Raw genomic sequence first — 14,199 nt, 5'->3', positions numbered from 1 at the left:
TGGCAATAATAACGGTACAGTCTCGGAATAATATACGTATAAAGTCAAAATAAGAAAAAGAAAAAATACATTTTACCAAAGAACCAATGATAATTATAGGTAAGTAGAGTAGAGTAGTGGTAATTTTCTTTTATTTCAGTACCGTTGCGCTTGCTTACCTTGCATTGAAATAATTCCAAAAAATGCTGTTAGTATATGATTTTGATTTCGTTACAGCGAGTACCGGGGAACGAGTAACGAGTAAGATACCGTTAACCGATTAACGAGAGCGTTAGCATTCGTTAGTTAATGCAAAGCATTTGGAAGTTCGTTACGCGTGGGGTGGTCGGTAGCGAGTGTCATTGTGCGTGGTTAGTTAGTAGAGGGTGGTAGTATCGAGTGAAGCAGGAGTAATTAGGTGGGTGGCAGGTATGGTATTAACACGGTTAGGGAGCGCGTGTGGAGAAGAAAAGAGAGCAGAGAGAAAATAATTGTATTAGCATGGTTGTCTATGGCCTTGTTAGCTAGAGGGGAAAGTGTTGTGTTAATCCCTCGACCAGTTTCTTCATGGACTCTAGTGCTTGGCTCCGTTTCGATCACGCCGAAATCGCCTTAGCTATTCATTTGAAAGCGCCCACTGAAGAGACCCAACTTTCAGTATTCAGTATTGCGCACGGAATCACAATCAGGACATAGGATTCACCCTCTAAGCTTAGGATTCTAATGACGGTCAAACATTAAATTATTTTTACCATCGCAAAAGCTCGTTCCAGTGTGTGGCGATGTATAACAGGTTCGCTACCTTATGCTACCTTAGCCTTATACTTATGGGTCTAGGACGACATAATCGCTTATACTAACTTAGGGTAATTCTGTCTGGATTTGTTTCCAACAAAGGACATTTAGGGGTTTGTATATACAAGATTTTAATGGGATTTTCGGAATGTGGTGTGGTTTGATGGTGTTTTCATTTTAGGGAAACGGTTTAGACGAGGGCACGAAAATGAAAAACGTAAATATATAAACATAGAAAATTAATTATTATGCAACTAGTCGGTTATAATTTTTGTTGTACATATATATATATGGCTACTGTAGAGTAACCCTCTAGACTCTTAACATTACTGTACAGATATACAGTTTGTATGCCAATCGAGGAAGGTATGTATGGCCGTTGAGGCCTTGATTTCGATTTATAATTAGTTTCAGCATAAACAACTGGCTACCAGGAATCACTTACCTCTCATTAAAGGTCTCTAGCTTGGCGTAGTTCTGCAGGCTACTCTCGTCGATCAGGAATTTCATTCGCTCGAAGAAGGAGGCTGTGATGGCAGGAGGCTGCTTTCGTAACAGAACGTCGATGGGCTTCGGTGCGGAAACACAGAGCTGGGAGGTCTTGCAGACGTGGCTAGCACAGCACTCGGGATCCTCGCAGTCAACCAGTCCATCTAGGGAATGCAATTTGGATCATTCAGTAAAGATTTTTTTCTCTTTTTTATTACTCACCCTTATCATTGTCCTTGCTGTCGCCACAGTTCAGCTCCAGGGCAATACCGCAGTCCGGTCCATCCCATCCTTCGTAGCAGCGGCACTCCCACTGGCCCTCACCGCTCACGCGGCACTGGCCATGCCCGGCGCAGCTATTGGGGCAACCCTCAATGGTGCAGTGCTTTCCGTTCCACCCCGTGACGCACAGGCAGGTGCCGTTCTTGCACTGTCCGTGCTCGTTGCAACGGGTATCGCACAGACGCGTGTTGCAGTACTCGCCGCCCCACTCCGGGTCGCAGGCACAGGCATCTCCTTCACAGCGGCCGTGCTGGCCGCAGTCTAGGTCGCACAGCTCCTTGGAGCAGTCGTCGCCACTCCACTTCGCCTCGCAGGTGCATGTTTGGGTGTCCAGGTCGAATGTGCCGTGACCGGAGCAGTCGGGCAGGCATTGTAGGGCGTCTTGGTCCATTGTGGCGCAGTCCGGTCCTTTCCATCCCTTCTTGCAGATGCAGGTGCCATCGGCGCAGAATCCATGACCAGAGCAGTTCGGATGAGGGCAGTCGACTGTGGAGGAGAGCAGAATGGAGCGTTAGAACACAAAAGATCAAATAATTGTCGGTAGGGGCGGAAAATTTCGCAGATCCCTGGTGTACCTTCTTCACAGAATTTCCCCTTGTAGCCGCGCATGCACTGGCACTTGCCGCTGACACAGTGGCCGTGCCCGTTGCAGTCGGCCACCTCGCACTCGTCGTGCCGGAGGGAACACTCCTTGCCCTTCCAACCCGGGTTACAGATGCACTCGCCATTGGTATATTCGCCGTGCTGGGAGCAGAGCACCGGGCAGACACTTTCACTGCAGTCGTGTCCGCCGAAGCCCGGGTTGCACTGGCAGTGGCCTAGAAGGCACTGCCCGTTGCCGGAGCACCCATTGGGGCAGTTCTGTGTCATGTCCTCGGCCACGGCCGCGTAGAAGGTCAATTCCTGCACATCCCCGTCGTCGTTGTAAAGCGACATGAACCAGTGTCCTGGCTCCATGTAGCGCGTCACCTCCCGCGTTATGGACAGCTGCGCCGTTGCAAGCAATGGAATGTGGCAGTGATGTGTGGTGTGGCGATGGAATATAGTGGTGCATGAAATAGATTAGGTTGAGGTTAGATGCTTTGCAGGCATGACCACTGGTGCTGGATACTTACGTGTGCGGCGCGGGCCGTGCGGGTGCTGGCACTGAATCCGCTGAGCACTTCCTTGAAGTGGTACTGCGTGTGGGTGGGCAGAGCGTTGCGGCGGCCGTAGACGCCGATCGAGGCGCCACGCGGAATCGTATAGTCGAACTTAACGTAGGCTGGCTCCGACTGATAGAATTGCATGTTCCAATAACTGTACGGCTGGATCTCCTTGGTCAGCTTCTGGCCGAGGGAGATCTGTCCGAAGGTGGTGCCATCGGGTGGGAAACTGCGCGCCGGGAAAGTTCGGGCTCCTAGTTTAGCAAGCGATCGCAATGTTTTCGAGAGTGCAATGTGAAGTTGATAGAGACACAAAAAGGATTAGATTGTTAGTCGAAAATGTTTCGGAGTAAATATGTTTTTTATTGATATTGTATGTCTTTGTACATCTTATCCTAAAAGACGGTCTAAGATAATAAATTTTGGATACGTTTACCCCCTTGAACGGTTGGCCCCCTTGATTAGATAATGGTTCTACGAATGGGAGTACCAGATGAGGGACTTATACTGATGCGATGCCAGGCTGCTAAGCTTGGAGGTGGTTTGTACAGATGCGGGAATGGGGGTGAGAAAGTTTAGTTACACAAAACATAGATATAGGTTAGTGGGCTGTACAGCGCTTAGTTGAGTTAAAAAGTCAAGCGAGATTAGCGACAAATGCACATTGCACAATTCACCTTCCAGTATGAGCACTGGCATCACATCGGGACATGCAAAGGGTTCACCACCACCAACAGGGGGTTCAGTATGGAAGGCATCAATGTGGTTATCGATCTCTGTGCTCGGGGTGTTAGTGGCGCAGCTTGAGGCAGTGGACTCCCCCTCGACCGTCGACGAGTTCCCATTTCCAACCCCATGGTCGTCCTTTTCACTGTGGCGGTCACCTAAAATGGTTGCCGTCTCCAAAGGCGGCGATGTCGAAGCACCGTTTGTGGTCGATGCCAATGGCGCAGAGTCAGTGTCCACTGGTGGCGCAGAGCCACTGTCCCCACTGTCGCCCCTGTCATCGAGGTAAATAGGTGCCGGGGGTGGTAGACAGCTGCACGGGCAGTCGGGCATGCGGGGGGGTGGTTCCGGCACGCAATTCTCTGCCTGGTGATCTGCTTGCTGTGGTGGCTTCTCGTGTGTCAGCACCTCTTTGATGGTGTGAGGGCCCCCGCCCGTAGGCACCTCCACGTGCAGGGTGTATACGTTGTCGGGGCCATCGTCAGTGGCAATTGTCAGGTTCACTAATATGCGCCTGCCCGGCTGATCGATGGTCTCACTCACATAGGGCTTAAGAGGCCTCAGGTGGAGGGGCACCTGGCGCGCCTCATCCTGGTCTTTGAGGACCTCGTTCTCGATAGCTTCGGGCTGAGCTGGTGCCATGGGCACTGCCTTGTCCTTTGAACTAGATGTCTTGTACACCGCCTCTTCATGTGAGCTAGGTGCTTCGCCAAGTTTCACGATATCAATGTCCTCAAACTGGGATGCCATGTCGTTCACCATGAAATCTGATTCTGACTTATTTATTTCTACGGTTAATGGCGTGGAGGGTGTCACGTCCTTTTGAATTTCCTTACCTTACATACCAAATTGAAAATTGTTATTCGCACATGAATGGGGAACAGAACTCAATGTTAAGGCTCAAGAAATTCCCATCCAGAACTAGTAGGTCCTAGACATAAAGATTTTTGGTTATGATATGAAAAAGACTTTGCTGATAGAGCGCTGGGACTAAAGCTCATCTCAATCTACGAATATTTAAAAATTTAAATAGAAACTTTTAATCATTAGATCACAATGATATGTTAAAAACTTAAGAATTGGAACAATTTAAATTTTAGATTAATTTCTTTGAAGGACATTTCTTGAGCCTGAACCTTTGGTCACTGTTCCGACCACGTACCACCGGCCAAGAAGGTGGAGTGGACTTGATTTATACCTTGGAGGGGGGTGGCAGATGCAGCCGGCTCCTCGGGCTTTAACTCATAGTTGTCAGCTAAATCACGCTCATTATTGTTATCATCAGTGGCAGGTTTCTCCTGCCCTGACTCTGAAACCGCTTTTCCTTTGATTTGAAAATCATTTGCCATGCTAGACCGGGGGAAAGGGGCGAGAATAGAGCCTTCTGTCGGCTCTGGCAGGGCGGTGTTGATTTCAACAATGTCATCGGTGTCACTCCTCAGAACCGTCAGAACCGGCGGCACTGCGCCTGAGCTGCTGCTGTCACTTTGATTATCGTCATCAATAACAGCAACAAATGTGCTGGTCCCCGACTCCGTCGTCGTAGTCGCCCTCGTTGCCGTTGTCGTTGTCGACTCCAATGTCATCCCAGCCTCAATGAAAGCCTCCAGCTTCTGCTCTTGCTCCAGCCTAATGTTCTTCCCCGCCTCTCCTTCATATTTTGTCTTCTTGTTGACCAATGTTTTAGCTGCGCTACGTAAATTGCTGTTTAATGATTTGCCAAATTGTTGCCTGGTCCTGGGTCTTTGCGTGGCTGGAGACGTGTCTGGCACAGGTTCGTCTTCATAGACATAGTCGCTGGTTATATCCTCGACTTCTTCATCCCCCTGTGGACTCAATACACCGTTTATTCCGAAGGAAGTTCTATCGGAACTACTCCGTTCGACTTCTTGCAGCTTCCTTGCCGGAGTCGTCGCAAAATACTCGCCGGTCTGTTCCCTGTTTAGGCTTTCGATTGTAATGAAGTTGCTGAAAGTTTCATCGGTGGCTACATCGCCTCCATTCTCCGCCACGTCCATACTTCGCCGATTTCGTCGTTTGTTCTTGCCTGCCCCATCGGCCGCCATCCGCGTTAAAATGTCTCTTCCTACAGGTAACAAAGTGAGCTTACTTTTCGAGTACATCCATTTTTTTCGGTCACCTCGTTGGCGACTAAAGAATAATACTAGACACTTTAAATTTAAGCAGGGAAGCCGGGTACCTTTTGCTAATTAATACCGAATTCTCGAAAGATTGGGGACAAACCCAGCCCGACACCAGTGATTTGGAAATAACTGATCTGATTGTTCAGGATTCTCAGTTGAAAGTTTGCACTGTCTTGTGTTTGTTTTCTACTCGTACGCCCGTACGCCCGACTGTCAATTAAAAAAGTAATTAATGCAATATTTTAGTCCGACGAATCCCAAGCTGAACTTTAATTGAAAGAAATGGGAAGGCGTTCCGGAATATAATGAAAGCGGCATTCACATAATCCCTATCCAGCGTGGGCGTTTGTCTGTCTGTCAGGCGCAAACTTCGAGATGAAAAAACCAACGAAAACAACAAACTTTTTGTCTCCGCCGGAGGGCGCTAAGCTCTAAATAGTCCGACGTCTTGGCTTTCTCTCTCTGTAGGCAACTCCCACTGGCCTACGCCCGCCCGCCTTGCAGCTGCCTTGCGCAACTTTCGAAAACTCATTTAAAAATAATTAAAAGTTGTGCATAATTACCTCCATTATTGGCATTCGCCAGGGACGAGGACAGCGACGTCGAAGGCGTCAGCGAGGATTGCGACGAGGTGGTGGCGGCCGAGGACGAGGCCTCCGCCGAGGCGGAAGTCGACTGCAGGCCCTGGGCGGTGCCGCTGTTCGAGGTGGCCGCCGTGACCGTGGCAGTCGAGGATCCCATCCCGCCTCCAGATCCGTATTGTCCTGGAACGGGTCCGATGGCTTGTCCATTCTTCGATCGTGTTGCGGAGTTGTGCAGTTTGGAGAGGTCCGTGTTCGTGCTCTTGGCGGCCGTTACCTCGGAGGCCTCATTACCCACTAAAACAGTGCAGGGCGCTGACTGGGTCCAGTGCAGGCCTCCGAAGGTGGTCAGCAGAATCAGCATGAGCACGACCAGGACAAGGGCCGAGATCGCGGCGACGCCCACCCAAGGCGAGGAGCAGCGCGCGGCCAGGTCCTTGCGGAAGTTCATGGGCGCCGAGTAGTGGTGAGATGGGAGTCCGTTCATGACGCTGCGCGGTGGCAGCACGGGTCCCATGCAGCCCTGTGTGCCGCGGTCGTAGCCGCCCTTAAGCGTCTCCTTAGTGGGCGTGGAGCAGGCCGATCCGCTTTTGAAGTCGATGGGTGAGCCCTTGTTAATGTCTGAAACGACAAGAGAGAGGGAGAAGGTTAGTAATCAATTAGGGCAGTTACGCGTGCGAAGTGCAGAGACCGAGTGACCGACGTGAATTGCATTAAAACCATGTCTGGACTTGGCTGGTCACCCCCATGCCTTGAATTCGTTCCTTTGGAAACCGCAAGCCAAGCAGTGGACAGTGGACAGTCCGCACACTATTGAATTTTGCTTATCGCCATTTGGCGCAAATTTCATTTGTATAAAAGGATTTGCACAAGGATAACAAACTGACATCCAACATAACCTGAAACAAACGAGACGACAGACGGAACAAAGCTGGAAAAAGGAGCCAAACGAATGATTCGAAACGAAATGGACCCAACCAAACGGTCGGACTCCGAATGAATGGATGAAGTAAGCAGGGAAAATGACCAGCGACAATGACGTTGGCAAACAGGAGCCAACGGGGGAAGTGTTAAAAAAACGAGGAGAATAGCGTTCCTGCGAAGGGTTCGCCTGCGGATGTGGTCCCAGTGCCCAGTTCCCAGTTCCCAGTTCTCAGTGCCCAGTGTGGTGGAGGGGAGAGGGCTTCAATGAAGTGAAGTGAAAAAAGGCAACGCCGCGGGACTGCCAAAGCGGTGACAGCGCCAGGAGCAACCGGACAGACGGAAAAACGGACAGACGGGAAAACGGACAGTCGGATAGCCGGAAAGCTGGATAGCTGGGTAACCGGGTTGCTGGATGATGATGACGATGACGAGCAGAAGGGCAAGCGTAAGCTGAAATCATTTGTTGATGCCATGATGATAATTCGATTATGTGACATGGAGCGGCCGCTTGGGGTTGCCTTAAATGGGGTCCCGGGCACAGTCTCTGAAAGTCCTCGATGCGCACCCCAATGCAAATCAACTGCATGGCACTTGCTGCCTAGCTTCGATTGGGCCGGGTGCGGTTTCTGTGCCACAGGAATCAGCAGCTCACGGCTCTTGACCCGCTCACTTTCAGGCAATAAAGTTTAGGCGCGCATCGGGGACGCATGTTGCTATCAATGTCAGACTCAGTTCCACCGTTTGTGGCAGACAGGCAGCTCGGTTGCCACATGTGGCATAAATGCGTGCGTATGCGTGTAGAAATCATACGTTTGCTCTGTGCCCTATGTCCTGTGTCCTGTGTCCTCAGTTCTGTGCGAACGTTCCCTTTCAGGAAAAGTCGTAATTTTTGGCACATCGAGCGGCCACTGTCGGGAATCCCCGAGCCATGAGAGCATAGTTTCGCCGCTGTTTGCCTTTTTCCCTTTTGGACGAGTCCCCGTTGGAACCCCTCGAGCCCTCCTTTGACACTGCTCCTTCGTGTGTGCGCAATGATAGCGTGAATAATGTCTGCGTCATTTTTTTTATATGGTATATGCACACATTTCGGGGATGTGCGGATGAGTATTAAAGATGCCCACTAAGCGTATACGGGATGTTAGATTTATTTAATGTCAAGATCCCTCCATATGTGCCGGAGAGCGGAGATCCCCAGTTCATATACATACATACATGTCGACCACATTCCGGCAGAACTAGCAGAGGCTAAACCAAGAGTCCCAGAGTTAGTGGCCTCGTTAAGGGGGCGTGGCGACCAAGTATGGCCAGTTTTTATGACCGAAACGTGTAGCCGAGACGGCAGCCGGGCGGCAGAAGGCTAGAAGGTTGGGCATGAGGATGACTGTTGGGTGGAAGGTTGGTAGCCGGGTTGTATTTGTGTGTGAATAATTAACGAACGCATAATAGCAGTCAGTAGCCGGAGCAGGGCCAATGACTGATATAAATTCACACAAGTTAATGGGAGTTGGATGCTTTTAAAAAGCGGGAGGCTCCGGTCCCCTCGGAAGTGTTCGCAGGCTGACGAGATGAAAGTGCTGCGAGGTCATTAAACTTAATGGCAGACACGACAAAGTATGCCACGATAAATGGCAGCCCGCCTTGCCGCCCCCACAGGGTCAATTTATCGGTGAAATAGATCACAAATATGCCTTTACCCATATCTTTCAGTTAACGACCCAATCGCATCTCCCTGATTTCTCTGTCGAATGGACCCCATCCTGGATAAGGCGAAGCCCATGCCAAGCTGGCCTAGTGAAGGCAGCCGCCTACGAATTAAATTTAATATCACTTTATTGCATTCTATGCAAAATGGGAATTAACCCTGCTCCCGGGAGTAAATCGCTCGAATTAAAATAATACACAGCCGCTGGGAAATGTGGTGGTGAGATGGGCGGGAATTAGCTGCGGCTGAACAATAAAAATACAAATAGTGTGGCAAACGCAGCTGTCAGTAATGGCAGCCGCGTCAAGTGCCGCTCAGTGCCACCCCTCGGGCCAAGGTCCCACAGGCTGGCGTCGCCACCCTTGCCAGTGCAGTAAAATGTGATTTATGCCGAACAATTCAACATTTTTAATAAAATTACGAATATGGCAAGATGTTGTCGTCCAGTCTGATTTCATTTAGACTTAATTGTGACACAAGAGGCGTTTACCAACGTTTCAGGTATGAAGTGAGCTTTCCCAAAGACCTTTACAATAAGACCTAGCACTTGAGGGCTCTGGACGTCTGACCTCTTTCCGCAGGCACACGCAACAATTGTGTGTTAAGTACTTTTTGAGTAATTGCGTTTTTAAAGTCCACCAGAGGCCGGCGGAGCCCTGATTACCGCCAATTTGCGTAGTCGTTAATAAACATTTGCTAATATTTTGAGCACTAAAAAACAACGCCATTAAAGGGAAGGTGCCACGTCCCTGGCCTGGGCTTGGACCGGGGCGCCAAAGCGTGCGACAATCAAATAAAAGTACATGAAAAACACATAAAGGCATATAAAGGGGTACCCGGCTTGGCTCCTCTCCTGTTTTTTATTTTGTTTTAATGGTAAAGTGCGACGATTGCTCCAAACAAAGGGGTGGGCGACCTGGGAGTTGGGAACTGGGAAAACGGGGAAAGCTGGGAAAAGCCTGGAAATTGGAAGGAGGCGGGGAAGCGAGGAAGCTCCCGCAATGTTGGTAATGGAGTTTGCAAACAAACATGGCCGCCGGGGAAAAATCGCATAATTTACACGTTTGTATTTAAGTATTAAGTGGGCTGGGTGGGCAGGGCAGGCTTGTGAGGCGGGAAGGAGGCGTGGGGGAGGGAGGAGGGGAGGGTGAAGGGTGGCAAAGTGTTTCGTTTACTTTTACCGCGTTTGTTTGCCGGGCTCAGCAGTTGCGCCTTTATATGTGTGTAAAGGTATTTGGAGCTCCGCTCGCCTGGGTTTTATGTGCGGAGGAAGCAATTTTTGGGTCGACTTTATTGCCCCTGTCGTCGTCATCGGTGTTGATGTTGATTTTAAAGCGTTTAATGGTCTCGCCGCCCGGCTCTTCTTGTCTAAATTGAAAAGAAGCCCCACAAAGGACGGAAGGGGCGGCGAAAGATTGAGATTCGGCAGTTGGGAAAGGATTTTATTTTATATGTTTGAACAAAGTGTTGGGATTTCCACGGATTCCTCGGAATTCGAAGGGTTGTTTCTGGGGCCGTGTAGGAGGCCCGTGATATATTGACAATGGTGGACCTGCCTGCAGTGGGGGATGAAAGAAAGTGGAGCAGACGGAAGGCGATAAGGACTGACACTCCCTCTCCCATCGAGAACTGCTGAAAGTGTAAACTGTCATATCAACTACACATCTAATCCCGCATTCATGGCCAGGTTATTATGCCAGACATAATGCAGGAGTGGCACAAAAACGGAGCAGGACCAACTAGCTAGTTCTAGGCTGCCGCTTCAATCGCAACGCCCGTAATTACAGCCGTAAGTGGGCAGCAAATTGCGATATCCTGGATTGTTTTTCCCTTTTTCTGCTCGTCCGCCGTGCCACTTGCCGTTCGGGTACTTGTAATCAAAAATTCCATTTAAAACTTTAAACTCATTACTAAATGTTTAATGTACCCTCGTTTTACGCTTGCCCTGCCGTTGCCGTTGTTGCTTTTTTATTGTTGCCGCCGATGCTTTGTTGTACGATAAATCAACACAAAAATTCTGCAATTTGTTAGGCGCGCAAAGACAAAGCGAAGGCACAACGGCCGGGACAATAAAAGTCCTGGTTCGGGGCCGGGACGGGAAAAGGACTCTAACGATCCAGCAACCTGTCGACGTTCCTGAAGAGCCCCAAAAGGGTCGTATCCCTGTATTCCTGTATTCCTCGGCGCCATATTGTTTCAAGCAGGCGGCGCACAGCAGGCGACCTGAGCCCCGCCCCGGGTTCTAATCAAGTGTGTGTTCGGATAGATGATGGGTGAGCGAGTCCGCATCCGGATCCGCATTCCGTAGCCCCCTTTTTTACAGCGCCTTAAAGTCGTCTGGAAACGAGTGTCATTCGCGGGGATGGGGGGCTGCGGGCTGGTCGGAGGACTGAACTTTCGGCACGATTTGCATGTAAATTAATTGCCCTGCCGTGTGTCCCTCAGCCTGTCCTTGTCCTTGGCCTGAGCCTGAGCCTGTGCAGCGAAGGATTTTTTCCCGCTTAAGCAACCCTCGGGCCAAGATAAGTCGTATAAATTATAGCAATTTAATAAGTTTTAAATATACGCATCCGGCTGACTCTCGCCGGCTCAGACTCCCTTTGTCTGAACTCCGAAAAGTTGGCGAAATCTTGGCAGCAAAGTTTACCAAACGGGGCAGGCAGGGCGGATGAGGACTACAGGTTGTGCTGGGCGGGATTCGTCCCGGTGCTCGCGGTGCTCCCGGCGCTCCCGGTGCTATAACTCAGGACGAGAACTGTTGCCGATTAAAATTGTCGGTTGGGCATTAATTTTATGTCACGATGCGCTGGAGCTGGAGCAGCCAACGTGCCGTGTGATAAGGTGGCGACTTCTCCAGCATCTCCGAGGTCGTGGTGGATGGTGGGTGGTGGGTGGCTGCCTCTCACAGTCCGACTGGGTTCTCCTTCTAAATGAGTTTATGCAAGTGTGAAAATAAGTCTCTTAATGGCCCGGGCGGGCAGTTAATGAGTTGAAAGTGGCGAGGCACGTGGATTATGCGTCTTTGTTCGCCCTCGGACTTTTAGCCATCTTACAGCTTGCCCCCGCCACTTCCGTTGCTTTCTTTTCCTTGCTTCTGCCTCGCCTGAGTTGCAGGTGGAGCGGACGGAGGATGGAGGAGCAGGAGTGGCATGGAGGGGTGGCGGAAAAACAAAACTTAATTTGTTGTTGCAGGTGAGACGAATAAATTATTTGATAACAGTTTCAGTTTTCCCAGCATAAATAAGATTTCAGAAGCGTTCGCTTTGTTTGTCCAACGGGGCGAGGGAGGCTTCGGCTTTGGGGGTTTGGCTTTGAGGACGTGGGGGCGTGAGGACGGGTTGCCTTGTTTACCGTTAGTCGTTTAATGCCCTGCTTAATAGTGTAAGGTAGCTTAAGTTGTGTCTGCTCCAGCTGTTTGGCTTGCCCAAATATTGGCTGAGATTAAATTTTGCTGGAGCGCTTGAGGTTCTTTCGTCACCGCTCCCCCTTTTTTATGTGGCTGGTGGTTTGTGACTGGTGGCCAATCGGCGTTTGCATATGTAATTGGACACGTAAGGACATCCCATCGCTGTGGGTGCAGGGACTGGCCTTCGGCCCCGCTGACCAGGCCGTACGGGCAGAGTTCTTTTTTTACGACTGTCTGCATGTAATTACAAAGCAAAAGTTTCGCATATAATTTCTACAAAAACGTAAAACTTTTTCAATAACAAAAATTTGCACAAACAAAAAGAAAAACGGCTCCAAAGAAGGGGGAGGAAGGGAGGAGGCAGGGCAGGGCCATAGCAATAGAGAACGACACAAATGGCAATGCCAAAAGGCAACTGTGAAAAAGTTTGCAATAAAAACGCCAATGGCCAGAACGACGTCACACAATTGCACACTGAGGACTTCTTTTTGGAGGGAGAGGGCAGTGGGCAGTGGGGAGTGGGGAGTAGGAAGTGGGAACGTGAGGTGCCTGAGCAATGCAAATGTTTAATAAACTTTTTCAAATAAAAATTTATCTACGTTGACGTGCAATTTTTAGACCAATTAAACGTTGGACAGACCAGCAGGTGTGTTGCGGGAAAGGGATCGCCCACCCAGGTTCTCCTGGCCCCTTCTCCTGGCAGTTCTTTGATCCCTTCCTGGGTCGGAGCTCCTCTGGGGCTCCCCGCTTGTAATTGCTACGCGTGCAAATTTCCGCTTAATACGCGGGAAAACTCGCCTTCCCGGCTGCTGCTCGGCATTTCCGGTTTTAAACTTAATTAGCCCGATATGCTTGCATAATTTTAATGAGGGGCGGAGGTCGGGGGCGGCGAGAAGCCTGCTTTTGGCAAACTAATAATAATAATTGCGATAAAGCCAGCATTAAGTGCAATAAACGAGCGCGAAAAAATGTATATTTTAATTACGCATTTATATTTGTTTGTTTGTTTTTGGTTATTGGTGGCTCAGTGGTTCAGTGGTTCGGTGGGTTGAGTGGGCTCGGCGGAGGAAGGTAAAAAATAAATTCTGGGGCTGCCTTTTATTTTCGATTTAATGAACTGTAAAGCGTAGCCATATTTATTGCCAACTTTTTTCCTTATTGTTTATTTGCACGTTTGGATTTGGTTTTTTTGGTTTCTGTGTTGTTGCGTTCTTTTTGTTTTCACCTTTATCATTTTAATGCTTTTAATTTAAATTACTGTGAGCGCTGTTCTATCATGGTTTTTATTGCATTGTTGTTGTTGCTCCTCTGATTTCAGGCCGGAGGTCGGCCTGTAGTTAATAAACGCTGTCAGGACATCCTCGCCCGCACTGCACAATTAAGTTGTTTTAATTTAAATGAAGTGATGGTCGCTGGTCCGAATTCTAGTCCAGCGCTAATCGCAGGGTCCCCGGATCCCCGGCTCCCCGGCTGCAAAAGGTGCGTAAGCTCCTTAGGGAAACAATAGCAGGATTGGGGCCCGAGACCATGGCTGGCATTTAATCGTTAAACGTCAGCCGCCTGGGCGAACATCAATTATTGTCTCATAAAAAGTAATTTATATTAAAATCAAACCGCTTATAATTTCATTATGTTGATATACCCCGGGGAGGGGTCGACGGTGGGAGCTGGGGTCGGCGAATGGGGGACGCGAATGTACGGCCATTAAAGTTTGCAGCGGCAGACATTTTGTAATAAAGTTTGTGTTAATTAACGCACACAGCTGCAAAAAACATATACCGCCAGTTGTTGCGCTGCTGTTGCTCCCCCCGTCCTGGCCCCAGAGTCCGGGACATGCACTTGCAATATTTAAATTCAATTGCATACTTTCGAGCGCACTCGTTTGTTTGGACGGCCACATGGCGCATACTTAATGAACCATGGCCTGTTCCGCTGCATATTTTATTTGCTCTCCGGCTTGTGACTGAAATACCTGCATAAAAATAACAGCGGTGGCGGGGCACTGCGCTTTTTCCGTCCGCACCCA

General features: G+C 49.5%; 1 protein-coding gene across 5 annotated transcripts in view; it reads right to left on the bottom strand.

Moving 5' to 3' along the window:
• LOC6506105 (teneurin-m) overlaps window positions 1–14,199 on the bottom strand; it is a 112,695-nt gene that overhangs the window by 8,572 nt on the left and 89,924 nt on the right. The window contains exons 3-10 of one of the 5 annotated variants that reach the window (XM_001958504.4): window positions 6,124–6,762; window positions 4,615–5,502; window positions 3,368–4,252; window positions 2,661–2,944; window positions 2,121–2,532; window positions 1,486–2,031; window positions 1,220–1,427; window positions 159–185 (exon numbers count right to left, since the gene is read on the bottom strand). In XM_001958504.4, the coding sequence (XP_001958540.3) occupies window positions 159–185; window positions 1,220–1,427; window positions 1,486–2,031; window positions 2,121–2,532; window positions 2,661–2,944; window positions 3,368–4,252; window positions 4,615–5,502; window positions 6,124–6,762 (3,889 nt within the window). The remainder of the gene's footprint in view (window positions 1–158; window positions 186–1,219; window positions 1,428–1,485; window positions 2,032–2,120; window positions 2,533–2,660; window positions 2,945–3,367; window positions 4,253–4,614; window positions 5,503–6,123; window positions 6,763–14,199) is intronic. The other 4 variants (XM_032454139.2, XM_032454140.2, XM_032454141.2 and 1 more) reach the window with 4 other exon arrangements.

Source organism: Drosophila ananassae, chromosome 2R, assembly GCF_017639315.1.
Source record: "Drosophila ananassae strain 14024-0371.13 chromosome 2R, ASM1763931v2, whole genome shotgun sequence".
NCBI lineage: Eukaryota > Metazoa > Arthropoda > Insecta > Diptera > Drosophilidae > Drosophila > Drosophila ananassae.
This window is presented reverse-complemented; position numbering and strand designations above follow the sequence as displayed.